We start from the raw sequence: 27,735 nt of genomic DNA on the forward strand, positions 1-27,735 counted from the left end.
CTATAGGGCAGGGGTCACCAGCCTTTTTTGCCTGCGCTGACAGTTTGCAGAGCTTACAGCAGGAATGCGCAACCTTTTCTCCTTTGAGAGCCCCGGCCCAGTGGGGAGGCGTAGCCATGGCTGGGAATAGCCAGAGGCAAATGTGGGGGAGATAAGAAGAGCCTGCAGGATCAGGCCAATAACCCATCTAGTCCAGCATCCTGTTCTCACAGTGGCCAGCCAGATGCCTGTGGGAAACCTGCAAGCAGGATTCGAATCCAGGAACAACTCTCCCCTCCTGTAGTTTCCAGAAACTGGTATTCCAAGGCATGGAGACAGAACATTGCCATCATGGCTGGTCGCCTTTGATAGTCCTCTCCTCCATGAATTGATCTACAGTGGTGCCTCGCAAGATGAAATTAATTCGTTCCGCAAGTTCTTTCTTCTTGCGAGTTTTTCGTCTTGCGATGCACGGTTTCCCATAGGAATGCATTGAAAATCAATTAATGCGTTCCTAGGGAAACCGCTTGCCAGGCTGGCGGTGCGGAGAAGGGCTTTTCTCCGCACCGCAAGCCTTCAGGACAGGTACGGGGACAGAGGGGAAGGGGCGCAGCGCTTTCCCTCTGTTCCCGGGGCTTGCGTGGGAGGAGGGTTTTTCCTCCCCACCGCCAACATTCAGAACAGCATTCTGAATGTTGGCGGTGGGAAGGAAAACCCTCCTCCCACCCCAAGTCTTCAGGAAAGCCATCCGAAGCTGGGCGGCGGGAGAAGGTGTCCCCGCCCCCCCCCGCCCGGCATCGGAGCTTCGTTCCGATGCCGGGCGGCGGGAGGAGGCGTTCCCGCCCCCCCACCCGGCATCGGAGATTCGTTCCGATGCCGGGCGGCGGGAGGAGGCGTTCCCGCCCCCCCGCCCGGCATCGGAGATTCGTTCCGATGCCGGGCGGCGGGAGGAGGCGTCCCCCCCCCCGGCATCGGAGATTCGTTCCGAAGCCGGGCGGCGGGAGGAGGTCCGAGGACAGTGGGGAAGACGCGCTGCGCTTCCCCGCTGTCCCGGAGATTTCCCTATGGGCTTTCGTCTTGCGAAGCAAGCCCATAGGGAAATTCGTTTTGCGAAGCGCCTCCAAAACGGAAAACCCTTTCGTCTAGCGGGTTTTCCGTCTTGCGAGGCGTTCGTCTTGCGGGGTACCACTGTAATCCTTTTTTAAGCCATCCACAGATCATCACTGCCTCCTGTGTATTCCACAGTTTAACTATGCTCTCTTGGAAGAAGCAGATTCTTTTATTCATGCTAATCTCCCAACACTCAGTTTAATTGGATGCTCATGAGTTCAAGTGTTATGACAGAGAGAGAGAACTTTTCTCTATCCACTTTCTCCATGTCGTGCATAATTTTACAAACTTCTATCATGTTACCTCTTTCTTGCCTTCTCTCCAAACTAAAAAAAATCCCAAACACTGCAACCTTTCCTCATAAGCGAGTTGTTCCACCCCCTGACAATTTTGGTTTTCCTTTTCTGAACCTTTCTCAACTCCACAATATCCTTTTTTGAGGTGAGGCAACCAGGAACTGTACACAGTATTCCAAATGCAATCACACCATAAATTTGTATAATATTGTTAAGATATGAGCAGTTCTGTTTTCAATTCCTTTCCCAATGATCCCATGAAAATTCCCTTTTCATGGCTGCTGCCCTGTGGGTTAAACCACAGAGCCTAGGACTTGCCGATCAGAAGGTCGGCGGTTCGAATCCCCGCGACGGGGTGAGCTCCCGTTGCTCGGTCCCTGCTCCTGCCAACCTAGCAGTTCAAAAGCATGTCAAGTGCAAGTAGATAAATAGGTACCGCTCTGGCAGGAAGGTAAACGGCATTTCCGTGCGCTGCTCTGGTTCGCCAGAAGCAGCTTAGTCATGCTGGCCACATGACCCAGAAGCTGTACGCCGGTTCCCTTGGCCAGTAAAGCGAGATGAGCGCCACAACCCCAGAGTCGGTCACGACTGGACCTAATGGTCAGGGGTCCCTTTACCTTTACTCACTGGGTCAACAACTTCATTGTGCTGTCTACTATGGCCCTAAGGTCTTGTTCCTGGTCCAGCACTGCCAGTTCAAACCCCTTGTGTGCACAGGTAAAATTTAAGATTTTAAAAATTTAAGAAGTGTACATCACTTTACACTTGTTTACATTGAATTGCATTTGCCATTCACTCAATTTGTATGTGCTGCAAGCTGCCCAAAGTGGCTGGGGAAACCCCGCCAGATGGGGGGGGGGTATAAACAATAAAATGTATTATTTTAGTAGTAGTGGTGGTAGACATTTTGAAGCTCTTTGCTATCTCTTTAATAATCTTGAACAATTTAGTATCATCAGCAAACTTGGCTACCTTACTGCTCACCCTGACTCTAGATGGTTTATGAACAAGTTAAAAAGCACAGGTCCCAATACAGTGGTACCTCAGGTTACGTACTTAATTCGTTCTGGAGGTCCGTTCTTAACCTGAAGCACCACTTTAGCTCCTCCTGCTGCCACCGCACGATTTCTGTTCTCATCCTGAAGCAAAGTTCTTAACCTGAGGTTCTATTTCTGGGTTAGCGGAGTCTGTAACCTGAAGTGTCTGTAACCCGAGATACCACTGTATTTCTCCCCATTTGGAGAATCCACTCTAACACTGAATCAGAACAAACAGCCAAACAAACAAACAAACCACCACCTGGAAATGGAGCTTTAAAGCCCAAACCTGTACCTAGAAACGTGGCACTAAAGGAAGTCTGGATGAGTGCTAGATCAATCAGATACCCTCTATCTATGTGCTTGTTGACACTCTCAAAGAATTCGAATATGTAGGTTTATGAGACAAGAATTTCCCTTACAGAAGCCATGGCTGGTTCTGCTTCAGTAAGGCTTGTTCTTCTATATGCTTGGTTATTTTATCTTTAAAAATATTTTCTACCAATTTCCCAGGGACAGATGTCAAGCTAACTGGCCTGTAATTTCCACGATCCCTGCTGCATCCCTTAAAACAAAGTGTTATATTGGGCAAGTTACTTTTTGTTATTGCTGTTAGAAGATCAGCAATTTTACATTTGAGTTCTTTGAGAACTCTCAAGAGGATACCATCCAGACCCAGCAATTTGTCAATTTTTATTTTGTCCATTAGACCTAAAACTTCACCTCTTCACTGCTCTCCGTCTTAGTTTCCCAGACATGCCTCTTGCAAAGCTTAGTTCAGGCACTGGGATTTGCCCTATATCCTCTGCTGTGAAAACAGATCTAAAGAATTCATTCAGCTTCTCCCAGATCTCCTTATCCTCCTTTGACACCCTTATCATCCAAGGGTCCAACTGCCTTCCTGGACATACTAAGAACTTATTGTTGCTGGTCTTAATGTGTTCCTCAAATTATTTTTTAGTATCCCTTACTTACTGTCTGCGGGCACTTTTTTGCTAAAGTTTGTGTTCCTTTTTGTTATCTTCATTTGGACAAGAGATCATTTTTTTCTTGCCTCTAAAAGCTTCTTTGACTCCGCTCATTAACCACGCCAGTTTGCTCTTGGCCTTCATGGTACCTTTCCTGCTCTCAGGTATATATTCAAGTTGTGTTTCCAATTTTCTGTCTTTAAACAATTCCCAAGCAATTCTGAGTGATTTGACCTTCTTGGCTTCTCAACTGCCTTTTTAACCAAGCCCCTCATTCTGGGGAAGTTTACTCTTTTGAAATCAGCTATGACTGTGGTGGATTTCCTTCACAATTGGCTATTTACAGGTATACTTTATTTAACAGCACTCTGATCACTGCTCCCACCTGGCTCAACTAAGCTTACATCTCACGCCAGGTCCTGGATGCCATTTATCTCCATTTTTCTGCTGCTGCTCCTTCCTCTTCTCTTTCTCTCTCTCTTTCTCAACTCTCTCTTCCTCTCTGCCCAGTGGGCTGCTGGGCAAGGAACAGATCACTCTTGTCACAGGGCTGAACTGTCTGCTTGCAAAGGGCTTTTGATATTTGGCCATGGGCCACAGATTGCTAACAGTGTATTTGTTTTCGATGGATTGCTCCTTTTGTTTCAAAACACCTATGTCCAAGGGCATAGGGTTATTCTAGAATAGCTGGGTTCTTTGAGGGAATGAACTTTTGGTTTTGGTTTCTGTCACCCTTAAAATATACGATCTAAAGTTCATAATAACCCATTTGGGAAACATATTAGTACCTATGATTTATCTTCTTCTTTTTTAACTTCCAGAGTTCAATGGATTGTGTGTTTCTGCATAATATGTATAATAAGAAAGATGAGCAAAATAAAACAAAGTTTGTGTTCCAGCAACCATAAGCTGGCATAATTGAAAGGATTTGTGTTTACTTTAAGCACCAAGAGGGGTCCACTGAGACTTGCGCAAATGCTGCTTATGTTGAGGCACACCTGGATTCCTTATGTAAATGCACGGTATACAAAGTGCTGTTGTGAACAGCTGCCACATTATCTATGGGCTGTAATGTAAACCATGTAGAGCTGTGCTGCTCTGGGATCTCATTTCTTACTGTAAATAATTAAGACTTGCATCTAGAAAAGCTGAGTTGTGCCCTTGCATGTGCGTGACTAGGAGGAGGTGGGGACAAAGGAGGGGAGGATACAACCTAACAGGTCTTCTGAATGCATTAAATTAGTCAGATGGAAACTAAATGTGATCACAGGCATCCATTTACAGTAAGGAAATTCAACACAAGCATTGTTTGCATAAGCCCTAAGACTGGAAGCACTCACTTGGCAAGTCCAGGCTTCTAGAAATTCCAGGCTAATATATTTACTTACTTTATTCTTATTATAGCCAAAGTGCAGATTTAAAAGATACCTGGTGCAGCAACACAAATCGCAGCCATATTCTTCATTGATAAGATAGCAAGCCACGTGAAATCCATACCTGTGCCTTCTCCAATGATGGAAAAACCCTTGTTTTAATTGGACGTCCACAAAACCCAACACAAAGGAGCATGCCTGGAGCTACACAGTGCGCACGAGTGTAATAGTTTGCTGCACAGTATGGATTTTGTTAATCAATTACCTATTTTAAATCAGAAGAAGGAGGTTGCAATCCTAGGCACAGGGAACAACTCACATTATAATAATTGGCATTTTCTTGCAAATAATCATGAATAGGATTGTACTGCAAGCATGCTACAGCTTTCACAAGTGTTGGTAGCGCTGCTCAAATATCTTCAATTTTATTTAATTTGTTGAATATATGTAGTCAAATTCAGGGGGGGGGGGACAAATGCCTAAATGTGTACCACTCATTGCCAGAACACTGGAAGTGAACAGCCAAACTAGGTAGAATATGCATGTATATTTTCTCTTCTTTACCTCTGTAAGTAAATAAAGATGTCGCGCCAAAATATATATGCATGTCCTGCCAACCAGCAGTTCGAAAGCACATCAAAGTGCAAGTAGGTAAATAGGTACCGCTCCGGTGGGAAGGTAAACAGTGTTTCCATGCGCTGCTCTGGTTTGCCATGGTCAGGGGTCCCTTTACCTTTATATATGCATGTATCTTTGCACACCAGCCCTTTTTTCTACTCAAAAGCTATTCTCTAGAGGGCTGCAAAGCAGCAATTGGTGAGCAATTTCAAGTTTTAAAAAATTAGATTCTGACTAAACACCAGGAAGAACTTTCTGACAGTAAGAGCTGTTTGACAAAGGAATGGACTCCCTCAGAAGGCGGTGGGCTCTCCTTCCCTGGAGTGCAGCTGAGCGGTACTCAGCTGTGGGCAGCCCGAGGAAGCATTTTTCACCTTGAGCCTGTCCAAAAAATCAAGCCCTGGTATGGACCAGCAAACAGATAGAAGAGGAGGAGAGGACAGAGGGTGAAGAAGAAGTTGTGTGCGAAGGGAGACCCTTTCCTCATCCTTTGGACCTCCTGGGAAACTCAACAAGCCTGCTACACCTGGAACTGGGTGTGGAAAGTGCAGCTGAATGGGTCACAGCTGTGGGCAGCCTGAGCAGCGCGGAACCCTGTGCAAGGCCATCTGATGACCTCCCTGCTTGGAGAAGGAGGAACGAGGCTCTGGCAGAGTCCTAGAACCCTCCTTCCCAAAGCCTGGTAAGCACTTGCCCAGCTTTGGGAAGGAGGAAGGACTCTTTTCTTTCTTCTTTCTTTCTTTGGCAATCACTCGGAGCCAAGTAAGATTGTCTTCCATAAACACAGTTTTAACAATGAGTCCGTGGCTGTGAAGGCCAATTCTGGATCCACACGTCCTTGCACAATGGGGACATTGGTTTCCGGGAGGGAGCTGATCACGGTGTGGATTTGCCAAGCGTGCCTTCCTCCTAGCACGTTTCTCCCTCCTCATGCTTACCTGGCTTTGAGAAGGCACCTTCCTCAGCTGCCCTAAATCTGTCCCTGGCCTGAGGAAAGACCATCCACCTTGGACCTGACAATAAAAAGTAAGCCAAGAACAACAGACTACAATTGTTGTAGTCTGCTGTTTTGCTTCCAGACACCCTTCTCATAGCAATAAGCCTGAGAGGGTGTGTCAGAAAGAAATTGAATTGATATTGGTTTATGTAGGTTACTAACTTTGTATTAAAGTAACATTTCTATATGTAACTGTGTATTTTTGTATATTTTAAGTTATCTGTTGTTGTTTCAGTTTTTTTGTACACCACTTAATAGATTTTTTTAATTTACTGAGTAGTATAGAAATCAAATATTCGAATCATTAAATTGGAGAGTTTTATGCAGAGGTTGGATGGCCATCTGCCATGGATGCTTCAGTTGAGATTTCTGCACTGCAGGGGGTTGGTCTAGATGACCCTCGGGGTCCCTTCCAATTCTACAATTCTATGGTTCTTTGAATTTTGAACAGGCCAGAAGAATCTGCTCCCACCCAACAACCCATCACTGCCGTTCTCCTACAGCTGCCTTTCTTATAAAAGGTATAGAAAAAAATTACACACAACTGCATGCAGCCTGTACTGTACTTGGATCCTGTGTGTGCTGTCCAGCTAAAGTTGCACACTTTTAAGTCCCAGATTCACAGAGCTATCCCACACATTTTTATTTGGAAGTAAATCCTACTGAGTTCCATGGGACTTGCTCCCAAGGAAGCATTTTAGGTTTGCAGGCAAATAGAACACAATGGGCAGAAATTTCCAAAGCTTGGAAATATTCTTCTACTGGCACTGTTGAGAGTCATGAGCAACAGATGCTGCTGCTCCCAACTCCTACATGGTCATTTCTGTCCAAAGGGCTGATCAAGCTGACCTCCTATCTATCAATCTATCTATAGAAGGAGGAGCTGCTGCTGCTGCTGCTGCTGCTGCTACTACTACTACATCATTATCATAGCCAAATTATTTCATCAAGCAACTTACCCTGTATGTAAGACCAAGAGCAGCTCAGCAGCTACTCAGGGCACAGAAACTGTATCACATTTCTAACCAACAGCAGTGTTGGAAAGGCTTACAAACTATAGAATCACAAAGAAGAGGCTATTTCTTTCTATTGTTATCCTATAATGCAAAAACCAGACCTGAAACTACACCATTTCAATCCCTAACCTGGACAAGCACATTCAGCTAGTCATTCCAGAAAATAAACCCAAAATAAAACATTTTCTGCTTGGTTGCTTCCCAGCATTCTGGCCTGTTTTGCTTGAAGTGCAATTCAATGCAGATTCGGAAGATCCTGTTCAACATGAGGCTGTAAGGCAATATCAATAACAGAAGACCAAGAATATTCAAATGAATGTTGCCTGGATTTTCCCCCTGCAGAGCAAACAGAAGTTTTGGTGGGAGATCAGAAAAGAGTGGTATCATGGAGAACAGCCTCCCTTCCTCACTGCCCCTGCTCTGCAAAAGATTCAGTCCCCAGTGCCTAACATACAAGGGGGTGGGAAGGACATGGTGGGACCCTGCCCTACAGCTCCTGCATGATGTCTAATTTCACACAAGACCCATCCCTTGGAGCTGCTTCCCATGTTGTGTCTGCCACAGCTACACTGAAGTTGTTCTGGTGTTTCCCACAACAAATGCATAAAGAGTGAAGGGCAGTGTTGCATTTCTGAACACTCAGAGGTAAGCTAAACATGTCCATGGTGGGTTTTTAGGGGCATGCGCTTGCCCACTGCATGCTAAGCGCTTCCTATGAGAAACACCAGCAAAGCTGTGGCGAAGCCAATTGACAGAAAGTTAAAGGGGGGTTCAGGAAAGTGGGGCACTCCCTCAGGAAGCCTAAGATCCCAGCTGCAATTTTCTGTATTTCACAGGATAACCAGCACCAGAGTGAAAACTTGGTACAGAATTTGTCAGCAACACATTATCTGCTGAAAACAAATGGATTACACCTCCAGGGCTCTTTAAAGGTGTATTCATTGCTCAATAAAATATGCAAGGGGATACAGTCAGCATGCACAATCAAAGGATCTCCCCCTCTACCTTCTCTCTTTCCCACACACAAATGCACACCAAACAAACGCCATACTCATGTGAAGAGTAATAGTTTGCCTCATATTTTTTGTCCATCCATACTAGTCTGATGTTTTAAAAAACGTATATAAACCCTGTTGTCTCTTTGGCTACCAACACAATGAACTGGTGCAGTGCTTTGGTTTGGAATATGAATTAGGAGATAGGAATACCTGGCTCAAATCTCAGTTCTGCCATTAACTTTCTTGGTGACTATAGGCTCAGCCTTTCCCCGCTCCCATCTAAGGAAGAGTAATGCTGACCCATCTTGAAGGGTTATTGCACATAAGACAAGATATGTGGAAAATACTAGGTGGTGTTACTATGCTATGCATTCATTCATTCATTCATTTTCCTTGCTGTATTTCATAGAATCATAGAATTGTAAAGTTGGAAGGAACCACGAGGGTCATCTAGTCCAACCCCCTGCAGTGCAGGAATCTTTACCCAACATGGGGCTTGAACCCGTGACCTTGAGTTTAAGAGTCTCACACTCTACTGACTGAGCTATCTGTATCCCACTTTTTTCTCCAAGGAGCTCAAAGGTGCTGGGTTAGGCTGAGTGACTGGCCCAAGGTCACCCAGTGAGCTTCATGGCCAAGTGGGGGATTTAAACCCTGGTCTCCCTGGTCACTGGTCTTGCTGGTGTTTTCAGGCAGGGACGTTTTCAGTCCAGCTGCATTGGATCCTTTCAGCTGGTGCTGGGCGGGTGCGACCAGATGGGACTGAACCTTCTATAGGTAAAAAGCTTGCTCTCTTCCTCCTCCTCCTCTCTCCTACTGCCTGAGCTCCTTTTACCAAGCCCACTACAGTTGCACGGTCCGCCTCTCCTTCTCTCAAACTGCCACACTGCACTCTTTCTTCCCCACCTTTTACAGGAGAGCAATGCCCTTCATTGCCTAATGGGGTCGGCCAAAGATGCTTCACGGAGCAGAAAGAGCACTTTTCATTCATTGCAAAACAGCTACATATATGGAACATGGCAGGAGCCTGAAGCATCTCTGGTCTGGGGGATGTGAAGCTGGCAACCCGGCCAAGGAGCAGCACCGATCTGCCCAGCCGCTCTTCCAGCAGCGCGCTGCAGGCGCTGGAGAGAAAAGCAAGACGCCCCACGGAGCAATCCCCGGGCAGGGACAGAATTGTATCTTCCAGATTCTCCAGCGATGGAGAAAAAACTATTCAGAAAGTTAAGGAGCACCAATTCAGTTGGAGAACAGTCAACCCTCATGCCTGAGGCACCCATTCGCCAAGGCGGAGTACAAAAGGAGTGGAGGGAGGGAGGGAGGGAGGGGGAGAAGGCATGGAAGAGGCTGGCCGACTCACAAATCTTGGCCACGCTGGCGACGAAGATCCACAGGACGATGATGTAGGGCGCCTGCACGTGATGCCACTTGAAGGTGACGATCTGGAAGCCCTCGCTCGCGTGCTCCGGAGGCGCCTCTTCCATCCCCGCGGCGGCGGGCAGCAGCAGCAGCAGCAAGCCCAGCAGGAGAAACCCCCAGGGCTGCAGCGGCCTCATCCTGGCCGGACCCATCAGCGGGGCAGAGACCTTCCGGGCGGCGGGCGGCGGTGGCAGCAGGAGCGGGGAGCGCACAGCGTCTGCCCCAGCGCGCACGGCCGGCAGGGATCGGCCACGCCGCCGCCGCCGCCGCCTTTATGCTGTGCCCCCCGCCCCCGAGGGGAGGAGCTTCCCCGAGGGCTCTTCCCCGGCCCCGGGGCGCCTGGCCTGGCCCCGTGGGGCCCCAGCCATCCACTTGGCCAGGCGGCTGCGCCTCGCCGGGCGCCCAGGAGGATCGCTGCTCGCCCCTTCCTTCCTCTGGGAGGGAAGCCGGGGAGCCTGGCTCCGGTTCCCCCAGCAGGGAAACCGAACCACCCTCGGAAGCGCGCTGGTCCCGCGCGCCGGAGGGAGCGCGTCTTCCTGGCGGCCGAGCCCGAGCCCGGTGCCTTCCTTCTTCCCCAGGAGCCGGCGCCTGTGCCCAGCGCCCAGAAAGCCGCGGCGGATGAGGAGCCAGCGGGAGTCGGCGGCTGGACTGGGGTCCCGATCCCTCGGAGGCGGTGCGAGCCGGGCGCCCGGGAAAAGCTGCACGCCGAGCCCATTTGCGCGACTCGCCCGCCCACCTTCCCGGCCAGGCCACTTGGCGTGGGAGTTCAAACATCTCCCCGGAGAGATAAGGGAGCGAGCGTGGAAGAGGATCGCGGCAGGAAGAGAGTGGCTTAGCGGTTTAGCAAAAGGGGCTGTGGAAGTGGCCCTGAAGCTCCCAGGGGGCCGTCTCCAGCTCCGCCCTGCAGTCAGCATTTGACTAACACTGCGAGATAAGCGCTTCTTGCAGCAAGAATCAAAATAAAGCTTGAATTGCGCACCTAGTTCAGACTTCTGGCGCGGGGACGACTGCAAGGATTTGATTCCCCACCCCGGCTCATGTCAGATGTCTGCAACGTCTTGAAGAAGGAACGGAAGGGCCCCTACCTGCAACGAGCCCACCACACGTAAAAAAACAAAATAATGCTTTCTTTGGCACGTGTCAGAAAAAGGTGAAGAATTCTCCCAGGACAGGGAAGTTTGGCTCTCTCAGACTTGCACATCTCTTTATTTAATGCACTCACGGCAACTCTTGTAGCTTGTGCGCCCAAAGGCAGCCTTTCTCCAGGCTGGTGGGTATTGTGGTCCCAAGCAGCTGGGTGGCAGCAGATTAGGGACTTCTGCCTCAAGACATGGCACATTTCCTGGCAGAAGTGAAGCATGCCTTTGCTCCTGCCATCTCAGGGCAACCAAGGAGTTATCTGAATATCATTCAGGAACTAGTATTACATCTCAGGTTTTACTCCTCTCTTTTCAGTGTTTTTAAAATCCTGCAAGTTATCTTGGTGCTATGGGAGCTGGCCAGAGAAGGTCACCTCTCCCCACAGCAGGACTAAACGTCAGGAAAGTGGGTCACTGTGGCACAGTGGGAAGCCACAGCTTGGCTTCTCCCTGGGCTTTTCCTGGTGAAGTGGGAAGCAGTGCTGCCATGTCTCTCATGCTTCCAAGGTAAAGATGTTTCAATCCAGCCTAAGTGGTGGAGAAAATAAAACGTCAGAACCTAAGAAGAGCCTCCTGGGCTTAGGCTAAGTACCCACCGAGTCCAGCATCTTGTTCTCACAGTGGCCTACCAGGTGCCCCAACGGGAAGCCACAAGCAGGACCCAAACACAAGAGGAACTTCCCCCCCTGCAGTTTCCAGCAACTGGGATTCAGAAGCGTTTAGTGACTACACTGCACATCTGATATACCAATATCTCAGAGGCTGCTGGTATGCAGTTCTCCAATGACACGCGAGAGCCAGAGTGGTGTAGTGGTTAAGAGCGGTGGACTCGTAATCTGGGGAACTGGGTTCGCGTCTCCGCTCCTCCACATGCAGCTGCTGGGTGACCTTGGGCCAGTCACACTTCTCTGAAGTCTCACAGCCTCACTCACCTCACAGAGTGTTTGTTGTGGGGGAGGAAGGGAAAGGAGAATGTTAGCCGCTTTGAGACTCCTTCAGGGAGTGATAAAGTGGGATATCAAATCCAAACTCTTCTTCTGCATCTTCTATGGCATGGGTAGGCAAACTAAGGCTCGGGGGTCAGATCCGGCCCAATCGCCTTCTAAATCCAATAACGACAGTTCAGGAATCAGCGTGTTTTTACATGAGTAGAATGTTTCCTTTTATTTAAAATGCATCTCCGGGTTATTTATGGGGCATAGGAATTCGTTCATTCCCCCCTCCCAAAAAATAAATAAATAGTCCAGCTCCCCACAAGGTCTGAGGGACAGTGGACCAGCCCCCTGCTGAAAAAGTTTGCTGACCCCTGTTCTATGGCATTGCAGGGGGAGCTGGGAACACATCTTTTAGTCCAGGCACTACTTCACTGTGCCAGGTTATAAAGTCAGTGACTTGTTAGAGTTGCTGGTCACTTTTTTCACCAGGAAGGAAGAAAGGGGGTGGGAAGCAAAGCCAACAGTACCCAATGTGATTATACTGAATTGTTGTCCTCTTGATGGTTTGTCATGCCAGAATTAACAATCCTAGCTCTCCAAAGTACTGGAGCAGAGATCCCCCAATGATGGTCTGTGAGCTTTGTTCAGGTGGTCCGTTGCATGTCTGTCAATTTGTGGTTGAAGACGGCGGGTGGGGCTGGCATATCCATCATATTAAATTGTTGTTCACTGCTTTGTGATATTTTAGTTGGTCCTAAGAAAGGTATTGCCCTACTGTGGCTTTTGGCTTTTTCCTTGTTTATGAGGCACATTGAGAATCTAATTTTACCGAGGATTATCTGTGTTGCTTCCTGCCTCATGTGTGACCATGAGGTTATTATTTTTTAATGCTATCATAAAATGTACATTATTTTAAAAGGTAAAGGTAAAGGGATCCCTGACAGTTAAGTCCAGTCGCGAACAACTCTGGGGTTGAGACGCTTATCTCGCTTTACAGGCTCCGCAGACAGTTTTTCCGGGTCATGTGGCCAACATAACTAAGCCGTTTCTGGCGAACCAGAGCAGCGCACGGAAACACCATTTACCTTCCCACTGGACCGGTACCTATTGATCTACTTCCACTTTGACGTGCTTTCAGACTGCTAGGTTGGTAGGAGCTGGGATCGAACAACGGGGGCTCACCCCATCGCGGGGATTCAAACTGCTGACCTTTTGATCGGCAAGCCCAAGGCTCAGTGGTTTAGTTAAACACAAATTGGTGTCTGCCATTCTGAGGATATGGATTTCAAAACCACCAGGGTATGGCAAAAATGCCAGGAATAAAATGCTATTGTCACCTGGTAATAAACTACCACAACATTTTATGCTTCAGTTATGAAATAGACACTGTGATTCAGGAAGAGAATAATGCCTCTCAACATTGCCACTAACTCCAGGAAAATTTATACAACCAGGACCCTCAAATGGTAGCACTTTTCCTGGAATCTACCACTTTGGTTGTAGATTTGATAGATGGGGTGCAAGCTCATTTATTTGCTTGTCTAAAATAATATCTATCCTGATCCCTAAGAGAAATCAGAGTAATGTATACTAAAAATGAAAAACAATATATAAACATGCAAGGGAAAGCAAAACCCACAGTAGCCAAATTATCTACGAGTATTCAAAAGCTTGATTTAAAAGTTATGCCAAGGAACCCTACAGATTTCCCAGAGGGGGAGCTCAGGAGGCAGAGGGACACCCCAGAAAAGGCCCTCTCCTACCTTGTCACCTCATGAACACCTGTGAAGGGTCAGAGAGAAGAGCAACCATGAAAGGGCTCAGTTCTTGGCCAGGGTTATATGGGCAATCTGGTCCCAAACTGTTTAGGTCAAACCCAAGTCTATGTTCTTGTAGGGAAAGAAAAAAGGACTCCTACACACATATACATGGTGTTATAGATTTGGGGGACACCCCTAAACCTTAGAAATTAATAAACTGTAGGATTTTGATTGCGCATTGAAGGGAAGGTTGCAGGACAGCAGGAAAATACAAGCTAAACTTGTTTCCAAGCCAGACCCTCACCTGGGATAGTGGCATTAACAGGACCAAAGGGGTGGATGGGGCCTGGGCAGGCAGAGGTTGCCTTGGTGTTTGAGGTGTGTTTGAGGTGTCAGGGGAAAAGCTACTCTAGAGCAAGGCGTGGGGAACAAGTCCCCCTGAAATGACCGTGCTGTAGGATCTGAACTCCCTCCATGCAGACTAAAGGTGTAAATATGTAAATAAAACATACTTCTAAAATCCATGACAGTCTCTGCTGTGTCTTCAGTTCTCCAAAGGAGCATAAAATCTGGGTGAGCATCTGGAACCCCCTGGCAGAGAGTGGGGGTGGCACCCAACTTTTGTAGCAATATAAATGGCATGTGAGGAAGATGGTTGAACCTTCTCTCCTGTCATACTAGTTTTGGTTTGTTTTTACATGACAGGTATTTTTATGCAGGAAGAAGTCATATGGACAAACACCTATAGCCTAAAGTCATGTGGCTGCACTTTATCATGGTTCTGCTGACTGTGTACACTGGCTCTAGCTATAATGTGTGTTACAGCAATGACAGTTTTTCTCAGAAATAGGCCCCACTGATTTCAGTGGGTCTTACCTCCATGCAAGTCTGCACAGGATTCCAGTCCTAGCCTTACAGTTGGCAATTACCCTCCTCATAGATTCCTCCCTGGCTACTCATCTTACCTTAATTTAATGAATTGATTTTAAACATTTATATACCGCTTTATATTTAACATTTTCAAAGTGGTGTGGAGAAAAATATATAAAGAAAGCAATATATAAGCAGAACAATGAATAACACATAATGCGTGATAACAGATGGTCTTCTAAATTTCATTCTGCACTTCACATTTATTTGATAAAGGAAATGATTTTGCTCATTTTATAACCATGTATCTTGGCTACGTCAGGGAAATTTTTGGAATGTTGTCTGTTGGTGTCCTCAGCATCAAGGCATGCACACCACTTGGCTCTCTTTCCTGAGATGTAGCTTACAACAATTAAAATCAATGAGAGTTTCTATTGATTAAATGGGGCATTCATACCAGTAAAGATAAGTTAATTCACCATGTGGAACAGCTTTGCCTCAGAAACAAGTCATGGAATTATGTGCATGGTGAAAACCTACGTGCACAGGCGTTTTGGGACCAATAATATTAGTTGGTGCATACAGCCGGCTACTGTGGTTACTGTATTACTATGAATTTTATATTGTTTATTTTTATTGACCACTGCCTATGGGACGCCTTCAAGGAGGAGGCCTCCAAGCACAGCAATGATCTGAACAGTGTGTGGAGCACAAAGAGAAGAAATTGGTCTGTTGACATGATTTTGCGGCAAATCTTGGGGCTCATCCACATTTCTGTTTTCCCCCTTATTTTTACACATGGGTTTGAGGGGGGGGGTGTTGTCCTGGCACTGTCCCCAGGAAAACCTGCTGTTTTCTACAGAGCAAACTTCAATCACATTTTCTGCAAATTGACGTTTGTTCCGATTCAGCAGTAACCAGCGAGTTTTCCTAGGGAAAGTGGTGAGACCAAGTTAAACCTCCCAGGCCTATGATTGGAAGTCACGTAGCAAGCAGAGGTGTGGATGAACTCAGAGTTCCCTTAGTGGTTCACACACCTTGTGTTGTTGAGGGGCACTATTCAAGTTTGCCTGCTACTTGTTTTCTATTATTAGCCTGCCTTCCCTCACCTGCTTTTGTCCTTTCACCCCACAGTCAAAATTTAGACTGCAAAGGTAGACCTAAGGCACACTGATGGTGCTCTATATTAGTGTAATAGATACTGAAAACCAGCTTGGTGTTTTTGGAATTGTAGACCTTGCTCCTGTTATGCTAATTACATTTTTTACTATTTTCATATTGTATTGTAATTGTTAATTAAACTTTTGCTTCCAGTATCTTTATTATGTCCCACTTTGGGGATAATTGTCAAAAAGCGGGAGGCAGATTTGGAAATAAACTCATAAATATATAAAGCCTGGTATGTTAACTACCCAGTAGTCATGGCTTTAAACTGCAGAGAAAATCTGCAATTCTAGGGATACCTTCTTTGGAGACAAGCCCTTCGGGTTTCTGAGTAAAGGTGCAAGGATTTGCACCCTGAACCTTGTAGTAAATTAGAAAAAAGTGCAAAACAATCCAATTAAACAATTAACCTTAAATAATCTGATCGTCTAGGCACACATCAGCTTTACAACCAATAAATGTAAAGGATTGCATAAGAAGGGGCTTCTCTTTTTACACCAAGAGAAGCTTAGAAGTCCAAAAACAATAATCAAATAATTCTATCACAGTAATTTAGCTAAAGTGACCATTTTCTTTACATCGTACATAAATTCAGTTCAGTATTCTTGTACCTTGTTAATGGTTTGCATATTATAACCTTTGTTTTTAAATGCAGGTTAGGAGACCCACACGCATTCCAGGGATCAATTTCTCCATTTAATCAAGTGAATCAAAGGTCCACCCACATAATAAAGACGTTCACTTGGAAACCTTTGAAAGTTTCCAGGGCTGGGGCCGGCCTGCCTCCAGGGCACACAGGCCAAGAATGCAGACGTGCTTGCTGCCCTATGGAGAGTTCCTGGAGAATCCGAGCAATTCAGATATGCTAAGGCACAAAGCCTCCAGGAACACAGCAGGCACAACCTGACCCATGGCAGTCTCCCTATCTTGCCACTGGAGTAGAACAACAGGTGGGCAGCTCTTTCTGTCCTATGTTGAGGGTGGGAGGCAAGTGAGGATTGCACCTGGGTGACTCTATCTCTCCTCCTCAAGGGAGACCAAAGATACTGAGCTTGCCTGCCTGGATGCTGCTGGCTGTCACCATCATCATCATCATCATCATTGCTGACAGATTGGAGCTGGTGCAACAGCCTTGCTTCCACGAGAGGGTGAGGGTGATACCCACAATCTTTGGGGGCTAGTGCTGGAATCACCTGGTTGCAATCACAGCCAGAGTACAATTTGTTACTAGCATCAGTGACTACAGTATCATAGGAACACTGATCCAGAGCATATTTTCTACAGCCTTTATATTTGCTTACATGTAAGATTGGGTATGTATTTTAGTTGTGCATATTGTATTATGCATTTTATTTTATACAGACGCAGGTTTCATCGCATGTATATTGTAATTTCAGCTTGTTAAGTCTGGCTGATGAATTGATCAAGATTGGCTGATAAAGCATTGAACAAAACAGATTGGTTATCCGGAAACTCTCTTCTGGCGATATTTGGTGACAGATTATGTATATATCAAACTTTTGAATTATTCTACCGCAACTGGTGAAGAAGATTTAGAGACTTTGGTTGCAATTTCTGATCATCTGTATTAGTCTATTAATAGTGTTTAGTGCTAGTGATGTATGGAAGTGAGAGCTGGACCATAAAGAAGGCTGATCGCCGAAGAATTGATGCTTTTGAATTATGGTGTTGGAGGAGACTCTTGAGAGTCCCATGGACTGCAAGAAGATCAAACGTATCCATTCTTAAGGAAATCAGCCCTGAGTGCTCACTGGAAGGACAGATTGTGAAGCTGAGACTCCAGTACACCTCATGAGAAGAGAAGACTCCCTGGAAAAGACCCTGATGCTGGGAAAGATGGAGGGCACAAGGAGAAGGGGACGACAGAGGATGAGATGGTTGGACAGTGTTCTCAAAGCTACAAACATGAGTCTGACCAAACTGCGGGAGGCAGTGGAAGACAGGTGTACCTGCTGTGCTCTGGTCCATGGGGTCACGAAGAGTCGGACACGACTAAACGACTAAACAACAACAGTGTTTAGTGCCATTGTTATTGGCCATTGTGTTGTGTTGTATTGTTCAGAGTGGGAGAACTAGCAGCTGTGCTTGCACTTCAACACAGGGGTGGGGCAGGATTCATCCATTCACCATTTGAAAGGTAACTTATGAATACCATACCCTCCAACATTTCTCCAGTGAAAAGAGGGACATCCTAAGGGAAAGTGGGATGCTCTGGGATCAAATGAGAAACCAGGACAGCTTCTTTAAATCAGGACATCCCTGGAAAACAGGGACATTTGAAGGGTCTGGAATACTGTTAAATCATCATTATTTGGCAAAGGATTTCCAAAGGAAAATGCCTCTTCCCATGCCTAGGTTTGCCCTCAAATTCATGCCCTGGCAAAGCACACTATAGCGGACCTCTTTCTGCTCATAAAAACCAGCTTTAGAGTTATGCACATTTTACAGAACAGAACTTCTGGGCAGTGTGTTTAGCAACATCCTTATACCACATCAGGTAATCTGTCTTATGTAGCCCAATCTTGGGATGCGGGTGGCACTGTGGGTTAAACCACAGAGCCTAGGACTTGCCAATCAGAAGGTCGGTGGTTCGAATCCTCGCAACGGGGTGAGCTCCCGTTCCTCGGTCCCTGCTCCTGCCCACCTAGCAGTTTGAAAGCACGTCAAAGTGCAAGTAGATAAATAGGTACCGCTCTGGCGGGAAGGTAAACGGTGTTTCCATGCACTGCTCTGGTTCGCCAGAAGTGGCTTAGTCATGTTGGCCACATGACCCAGAAGCTGTACGCCGGCTCCCTCGGCCAATAAAGCAAGATGAATGCCCCAACCCCAGAGTCGGCCACGACTGGACCTAATGGTCAGGGGTCCCTTTACCTTTACCTCAATCTTGTCTACCCTGACTGGCAGTGGCCCTCCTTCCCTTACACAGGCATGACCTTTCACAGCCCTTCTAAACAGATCCTTTTTTTAAGGTCAAGGGTGGAGCCAGAGACCTTCTGGAGGCAAAGCATGTCCTCCTCTCTTCCTGAGCTTGGGTTCCTTCTGCAACAAACACTTGCTGACCTCTCTGGCCTTTGCCCCCACCACTTGCTCTTTGTTCACCTTCAGTTGGGATGATCAGGCACCGGAAAATTCTGCCCTCACACACCTGGCCTGGGAACTACGAGTTCCAGGGCAAGTGGAGGCAGGATGTCCACCCACTGGGTCCCTGTGCCAGCTGCACCTCCCTATCTAGAAATCCTATCTTAGTCTGTGTTTATTTTATTCATTGTTTTTTCATGTGAAAACCTTTCAAACGTTTTACTCAACACCCTCTCTGGCAACGCACATTGTGCTTTGCTTCCAGAAAGAATAAACGACATGGGAGATCATAAAAATATAACATTAGAAAAGAAAATTCTTTTGAAGAGAACGTAGCATGAGTTTTATCTCAAATAGTAGTGGAAGTAACAATATGTGTGAGCTAATTGTATCCTTGCAAATATAAAACTACAAGTTCCCCCAAACCGGTGTGCTGTTGTTTCTCTTAAAAAAAGTCTTGGGTTTCCTGCAGCAGACTTCCCTTACATGGTACAATGGAAAAGTTCCCATGAATAGAACAGAAATTAAGAGAGATTCTCACATTTCAGTTTGGGTATGATCCAGTCAATAGTATGCAAGCTTATGGTTCATTCATTTCAGTGATAAACACACTGACTTTAATGAGAAATTTCATAACGTGGTTAACTCTGTTATTCAAATCACTAAGAATACAGTTGCATGTTTTGCTCAGAAGTGCTAGTGTGTTTAATGGACTTACTCCCTAGTAAGTAAGCATACGAGATGGTTGGACAGTGTTCTCGAAGCTACGAACATGAGTCTGACCAAACTGCGGGAGGCAGTGAAAGACAGGAGCGCCTGGCGTGCTCTGGTCCATGGGGTCACCAAGAGGCGGACACGACTAAACAACAACAACAAGTAAGCATAGGATTGCATCTCTTTAAAAAAGCTTACCTTCAGTGGAAGTTTGTAGCGGACTAACAGAATAAGGAAATTTATGGATCACTCTGAAATCCATGTGTGCATATATCTTGCTTTTCCATAGAGGAAATGAGGCTACAAATAGCCAGCCTTTCAAGACTTGTACACTAACTAGGTCAGCACAAGCGTCCCCACAACACAAGGGCAGTCACACCTGGCTCACCCTGCCATCTCCCAGGTGTGGCCTTCTGTGATGATGCTGGCTTCTTTCTGAGAACGTGCTCAGGATATAGCACTGCAGACTGACCAGGCGCTGCTTCTGAAATAGCCAGAAGCACATCAGCACTCACTGGAGACAGAACCTTTTTGGTGAACACAAAGTCCAGCGCTACCTTTCGATCTGGTGCTAAGGAAGCTGAAGAGCATGACCAACTCAGAAGTAGCGGATCCCACCACTGGCAGCAATTATGTAGCAGATCCCATCACTATATACCAATTGCAGTGGATCCAAACTACTTACACATTGTATAATAACCACCACAGGTTATCTTCTGGTTTATCTGTGAGGGAAATCTTAAATACTTGAAGACTCAGGCAGAAGTTGAACAAATAAGATAGATTCATTTCACAGAACAAGGTGGATAAAACAAAGGATGTGTCAGGAGATAATGTCCTTTCAGGAAACAGTTAACCTATTAATAATTATCCTAAATTTAATGGATGTTACAGGCTACTAATCACGCACAGCTTCTTTAAAATGTCAGTCACTTAAGTTCAGTTATTACACTTCAGATAGTTGTTACAGGTGTCTAGACTAGATGGAAAATGCTCAGAATTACTTCAGTTCCTTAAGTTAGTTGCATAGATGCTATAGCGTAATACTTTGGTTCTTAAACAAGGTGGTACTTTCTGTCAGTTACCCTATTCTCAACAACCTCAGATATGCAGATGACACAACCTTGATGGCAGAAAGTGAGGAGGAATTAAAGAACCTTTTAATGAAGGTGAAAGAGGAGAGCGCAAAATATGGTCTGGAGCTCAACATCAAAAAAACAAAGATCATGGCCACTGGTCCCATCACCTCCTGGCAAATAGAAGGGGAAGAAATGGAGGCAGTGAGAGATTTTACTTTCTTGGGCTCCATGATCACTGCAGATGGTGACAGCAGCCACGAAATTAAAAGACACCTGCTTCTTGGGAGAAAAGCAATGACAAACCTAGACAGCATCTTAAAAAGTAGAGACATCACCTTGCCAACAAAGGTCCGTATAGTAAAAGCTATGGTTTTCCCAGTAGTGATGTATGGAAGTGAAAGCTGGACCATAAAGAAGGCTGATCACCGAAGAATTGATGCTTTTGAATTATGGTGCTGGAGGAGACTCTTGAGAGTCCCATGGACTGCAAGAAGATCAAACGTATCCATTCTTAAGGAAATCAGCCCCGAGTGCTCACTGGAAGGACAGATTGTGAAGCTGAGGCTCCAATACTTTGGCCACCTCATGAGAAGAGAAGACTCCCTGGAAAAGACCCTGATGTTGGGAAAGAGGGAGGGCACAAGGAGAAGGGGACGACAGAGGACGAGATGGTTGGATAGTGTTCTTGAGGCTACCAGCATGAGTTTGAGCAGACTGCGGGAGGCAGTGGAGGACAGAAGTGCCTGGCGTGCTCTGGTCCATGGGGTCACGAAGAGTTGGACACGACTAAACGACTAAACAACAACATCAATGACACTCCTGAGGTACTTTGAATAGTATTATAGACACAGGGGATCACCACACCCCTCTTAACTGGTCTTGGATTCTTCTCTTTCTAGAAGTTGTCTCCTCTCCTGACTGAAATGAGACCAAAGTGGACGGTATCCTCACACCTTCTACTTCTCCTGGCTGGATGTTAAACTCAATTTTGAACCGGCTCTCTCAGACAAACCCTATCTCCCATCTCAAATCAAGCCCTATCTAACCACTCCCTCGGAATTGGCTCCTTTTATTCTCCCTCCCAAATTGCTGGCTCCACCCCCCTCTGACTAGCTGTCTTGGTATCCAATCAGAGAGGGGCTCCAGCCCTCTGGTGGAATTCTGAAGGACTGCATCACCAGCCTCTGCTGTCCATCACAGCTGCCTTGCTTCCTGAGCAAGCCCTCTCCAAGTGGCACAGACCAAGTTAAGCAGTGCTTCTGAGAAGGCCGTGAACTGAGGAGGTAATCAGGAGTAACACCAGGAGGTGTCAGGAGGCAATGCTGAGGCCTCAGCACTGGGCCCACTGCTAACCCCCAATTTCCCTACCCCTCTTTGATCTTCCTGCCTGTTCACTTGTCCTCACTTAGCAAGTGAACAGTGAGAGGAACAAGGAGGAGGAGCTTCCATCCACCTTGCCCTCTCCTCTCCCACGGTGTGGACTGGGCCCAAAGGGAGAGGACAAATGAAAAGACAGCAGAGACCGCAATGAGGAGGAGATATATCAACACACAAGGAAAGGGTCCATAAGGCACCTTGCACCAAGGTCTTCCCAAACCTGGGATGAGGCCCTGCCAGCAGCACTTCAGTCAGCTCAAAGATCGACGACAGAAATGGCACACACATATTTTTGTCCTCGGGTAAATACAGAGCATTTTCAGAACCAGACATTAACACAAATAAAGCAGTTAGGCTGCTGTTGAAGCACACTGACCCTGCTTTGGTCGGACATACAGTTTTCCTTGCAAGATCAAGTTCAGGAGAAACCTGCTAGTTTCCATTGCAGAATCCGTGTGTGCATATCAACTGATTGACTGACCCTGGTTACATCACAAAGTTCCCAAGGCAGTTTTTCTAGTTTGAAAACTTATAGTTTAATAGATTTGATTAACTTCCAAGGCCCTGATCTTTTTTTTAAGATGAACCGCCTGCCTGAAGCAAAGATGAAAAGGAAAGTGGATTTGGAAGTACACATTTCATGAGCCAAGGGTGGGAATTCAAACTCAACCTGAAACTGAAAAAAATAAAACTGGCTCCAAGTGAAATGTATGTATGCATGCTTGGCCTGTATATTAAGTACAGTTTTTTAAAACATACAAACTACTTTTTAGTAAAGAATGAATAAAAATAGTGCACAGTCATAAATCTCAAATACGGGACATCTAAGCAAATTTTGTTTTTAATTTCAGGAACGATATTTGACTTCAGAAGCCAAAAATAGGCTAACCTTTTCTTAGTTATATGGGCGCTTAAAAATAATAATTGGAAGTCATGTGTATATTATCTTTTATCAAAGACAAAGTTGCTTGCTTTCACTTTGCAAGGTGGTGTTAACATTTTAAGCAAACTGGTCTTGGCAAGCTAACAATGACAACAATAAACCCATTTCTTCTAAAATCATTTCCTTAAACTTCCAGCTTCCTAAATATCAAACAGAGGACAATCCCTGCTATGGCTTTCTCATCTGGGGGTCTTTGTAATAATTGGAAGTTTAGGAAGCAAAATGTTGAGATTGACTCTCCAGAGACAGGAGAAGGGAAAGGCAGGGGAATTGTTTACTAGGCAGGGAGATTCATGTAAGCGTAGGAAACTTAACTCCTCGATGCTTTATGGTGCATGGTGGATGATTCTGACTAGGCTCAGGCCACTTACTTAAGGGGAGAACCACCAGTAACTTGCTAAAGGTTCTCACTGTCAGAGGACTCAGCCCTACTGCTATCTTTAAGACTCAGAGTTGGAGTCGCCTGCAAATACCTGCATCTCTCTAGGTCAAAGATGGCAAAATCAGGCCAGGGTCCAGCCAGTTCCCTCATGGAGATGAGGTCAAGAACACTACATCTCTTGTTAGTGTGTATCAGGCTTCAGTTGGCTTTAGTCTCCCTGCTGAGACAACTTTCTCCTATACCTAAGAAGAGCTTTATCCAGAGGTGTTCCCTTGGAGGTGAAGGATGCTTTGGACCTGACTTTGCCTGCCTTTCCTAGGCTTTCCGTGCTTTGAACTAAGTTGGCCTGCGGTGACTTGACTTTGCCTACATTGACCAGGCTTAGTCTGTCACAAGTTGACTTTGCTTACGTTGACCAGACATTGCCTGTTTGGACTTGACTTCACAATACTCTACCAGCTTCCTCTGTGGATCTTAAGAATCCATGGAATAAGATAGCTTTACTTCATGTTTTGTGATCACTTGTCCCATGGACCCTATTTCATCTTGGTGAGAAATGAACTTCTCTTTGGAGCATTTACCATTGGTACAGATGCCACCATTATTTCTTTAGTTATTTCCTTCACTCCTTTCAGCTTCATTTTCACCTTGTATGAATGGGGCTTTTGTGGCGTGTTTGTATGCTGTGTGGCTGGGCATCCAGTCTTAAAACCATGTCCACAGGATCTCATTTGAACAGCAGGGTCCCCAAACACTTATTCTGCTTCTCCAACTATTTTCAGCAAGCCATTCACTATGAACCCCAGACTTCGCTCCTGGTCCATCATTGCCAGTGCATGTGAAATTAAGATTTTTTTTGCCCATTAAAAAAACCAGTCTGCAGCAAAAAGCCCCCGTCCTTCAGACAGCATGCACAAGGTGTAGAAAAGTTATTGACCTTGGAAGGGTTTGCCCAGGTAGAAGAGTGCAGTGCAGGAAGGGTTCAAAAATAGGGCATTTTGCTATCAGGTGTCATACCCAGGTGCACAGGTGTGAGGCATCGCTGCAAGCCAGTGCAAGCTCAGTGAAGTTAAAGGCAAGAAGTTAAAAACCACCACTAGGCGTTTTCTCTCATAATAAGAATTCCCACCTGACGGGACTCATGCACTGCTGCCACTATTCATTCTTAATTGATTTTAGGTGAGGAAATGGATGTAATATTGAGGGTAACTAATGGAAGGAACATGGATTTTGGAGCAAGATCTGGAACACTGGAGTGCAACATTTAATTGTTTTATTGGGTAAATTAATGGAATATTTTATTTGGGTGATATAGGTGGGAGGCACATTAATTTATTTGGGGTAAACTTTATGAAGAATTAACTGGATTCATATGTGAACTTTTAAATTCTAGTACAGTAATTATTTATAAAAGGTCATATAAATATGTGTGCAAATTTGCGTGCCGTTTCATTCTCTTTTTTCCAGTGGTGCAGACCCTCTTCTTATGACAGTGCATAAATGGCTGCTCTACATATAAGGAAGGCCCTAACAAATTATTCAACAGTTTTTCCAGGCCTCTGAGCTCTTCAACTGAAGCAGGTCATCTCCTAAACTAGATTCCTCTTGGTGATTTCTGAACTTCTGAATTTTCAGCTGAATTTAAAATAACAGGAAAACAGAACTAGCAAAATAAGAGGAAGAAAGATAGGTAACCATGCAGGTTAAAGTAACAGTAAGGCCATTTTTATTTTGTAACTTTTCGGTAGTTCAGAGTCAGGAACAGGACTTAGTTTCTCTCCACCTGACTAGAGTACTTTGGGTAGGTTTACACATGCACTTGCATTATCATAGAATCATATGACTGTAGACTTGAAAGGGACCCCGTGGGTCATGTAGTCCAACCCCTGCAATGCAGGAATCTTTTGCTCAACAATTGTCAATCATAAACCAAAGATACTTTAAAATGGAGAAATGGGGGAGAGTAGAGGGAAATATTCACTTTCCATAACTCTTTACCAACCCACCCCCACCATATGTGACATTCTGAAGTGGCAAAGTTCATGAAATAGCCCAGGTCATAGTTTCAAGGTCCACTTCAACTGCTGAAGGCAATCTAATCTAATTTTGATTAGCCAAGCAGAGTAATCTTCCAGACATCCAGTATTTGTAGCAGGATGTATTGTGTTTCACTTCCTCTTCACTGTACACAAATAAGCCACTCCATATTCCCTCATATAACCTTTCTATAGGTACTAAACAATTAGGATTATCATTCCACTTAGAAGCTGCAGCTAGTGCAGAATTCAGCTGCCAGGTTATAAACAAGATAAGAGACAGTAGAGCCACTGCCCAAAGCGCTGGTCTGTTGTTGAACTGCGTATGGCCTTGTGACTGAGAGGGGCAAACCCCTGTACTGATGATACATGGTCCTCTCACACTCAAGACTAGCAATTCTAACCCAGAGCATTGACATTATATGTGTTCCAAAATTAATACAATTTCCAAAAGAAAAAGAAAATTCAGCAGATGTTCTAAAAGTAATATGAAAAAGACTGGCATACCATGCCAAAAATTCCTGGTGGAGCACACACAGAGGGCTGCCACATACAAGTGGAGCCATATCATTCATTCCCCTGAGCCAGCCAATCAGACCTGGAGAGAAATTCCTTTCTGCAGGAATGAGCTGGAGGTGCAGGCAAGTCTCGTGCATCAATAGTTCACTCAGATAACATTGTTTTGGCATTTTATTACCCTTCTATCCTGGAGGAGGCAAACCCCTCTTAATATGTAGTTTTCTCTGGTGCCCCAGTGAAAGTGAGAAAACAGCCTTAAGGAACCCAGTCAGTCAGCATCAATAGCCCATTACTGAATTGTTAGAAATGTTTACAGAATTCACCAGGAGGAGGTGGTTTCAAGATTTCATCCCTTTCATACTTAGAACTCTTCTATATTCAGACCAAAGAACTGAGAACGTTAACTGGAGATTATTTGTAATTTTTTATATGGGATGGAACTTTTTTTCCATTTTCATTCTCCTTCCTAAATACATTTTTCACCTGTGCTTTGGCTAACATTTGTAAAGAGCAACTCACCTGTTATTTTTGGTAGCGAAATTACATCACTGATTTTAATCTTGAAAGATACAGGTTCTTCTTTGTCCTCTCAGTCCTACCAGTCTACTACACAGGCAAAGGCTTTTCCCACAGAACTCAGCAGGAAGATTCGGATTGAATGTTCTGTCATTGCTTTAGACAGTAGCCATTGGCACATCATCTGGCAATCCACTGGGCATCACTCTTTGCCCTTCTCAGTTCAGCAAGCATCTTCTTGCAGGGCACATACTTGGCACCAGCTTGGCTGCAAGAGTTGTCAGAAGGAGGCATACAAGGCACCATCCAACTGCCTTAGGGATTCCACTCCGATTTGTGTAGGGCTTACTCCTTGACCTTTTCTTCTCCCAAAGTTGTCCCACAAGGAAGCAGGTAGAGATCAATCCTCAGGGTTTACTCCTGAAGTCTTCTCCAAAACTGTGTATAGCCATAAGGCAGTGGAGGTTTCAGATCAGAGATTTCCATCTCTCAGGTGGGCTACCTTCCCAGGTGGCTGAGCCCCACCTGCCCCTCACTTCCCTCTACAGGACATGCAAAAACCTCCTTCTTGACTGTTAGACCTACTATTGTTCTCATCCACTCAATCTGCTGGAGGCTGTCTTCGCATGCAGGGGAAGTCCCTAACTCGTTGAGCGTTCGAGACCCATCCGCTACCCTCACCTGGTTTAGCCAGCCAATCATAGCTGTTTGCCAGGATGTGGCCACTGTCACACACTGACAGCTTCAGTTGTGCAGCAGTGTCTTGGTGGAAGCAGGGCCGGCCACCGTAAGGGCTGGGACACCCAGCAAAATATAGTTTGGTTCCTTTATGTGTAGTTGGACTCCACTGATTTATCAACCTCCAGAGTGAGCTCAAGTACAAAGTGAAGCTCTGCCTGCGCTGTTAGCATATCTGACTGCTGCAAGCCTACAAAATTGGTCAAATGCAGAATATAATTACAAATTGATTGTAAGACAATTTAAATCCTTTTTTGGACCTTAGGTGTTGATGGTTTACAGTTCACAGTTCACAGCTGTGAGGTGAAATCAGTTTTGACTTATTCTGTGTTAATATGATGATATTCAAAATTTCAAATATTTAATTTACAGGTTTTAGCCAAAAAGTTTGAACACTGCAATAGTTTGAGAAAGCTTGAACAGCAACTTCCAAATCCAAACAAAACTATCATTCTGAGGCAGCACCAACATGCGATAACTCTGGTAATTATGGACAACCTTGGTCGGGTTGATCAAAACCTATGTTAATCTTTGACTTGAGTTAAGCACCTTGTTATTTTAACCTCTCTTTATTACTGGTTACTAATTCCGAACAGGATGTTTGCAGGGATATTTTAACAATTATTGGTTTAAACCAGTTCACTTATAACCGT

General features: G+C 45.5%; 1 protein-coding gene across 3 annotated transcripts in view; it reads right to left on the reverse strand.

Moving 5' to 3' along the window:
- The window catches only part of SLC9A3 (solute carrier family 9 member A3), a gene marked incomplete at its 3' end in the record, with an annotated part of 107,982 nt that overhangs the window by 43,729 nt on the left and 36,518 nt on the right, over positions 1-27,735 (reverse strand). For 2 of the 3 annotated variants that reach the window (XM_081167277.1, XM_081167278.1), the window contains exon 1: positions 9,753-10,020. The exons of the other annotated variant lie outside the window; for it this stretch is intronic. In XM_081167277.1, coding sequence (XP_081023403.1) covers positions 9,753-9,963 — 211 coding nt within the window. In that variant the 5' untranslated portion in view covers positions 9,964-10,020. Of the gene's footprint in view, positions 1-9,752; positions 10,021-27,735 lie in introns of those variants that run through there. 3 annotated transcript variants of the gene reach the window in all.

The sequence above is a fragment of the Podarcis bocagei genome (assembly GCF_964188305.1).
Source record: "Podarcis bocagei genome assembly, chromosome: 13".
Classification (NCBI taxonomy): domain Eukaryota; kingdom Metazoa; phylum Chordata; class Lepidosauria; order Squamata; family Lacertidae; genus Podarcis; species Podarcis bocagei.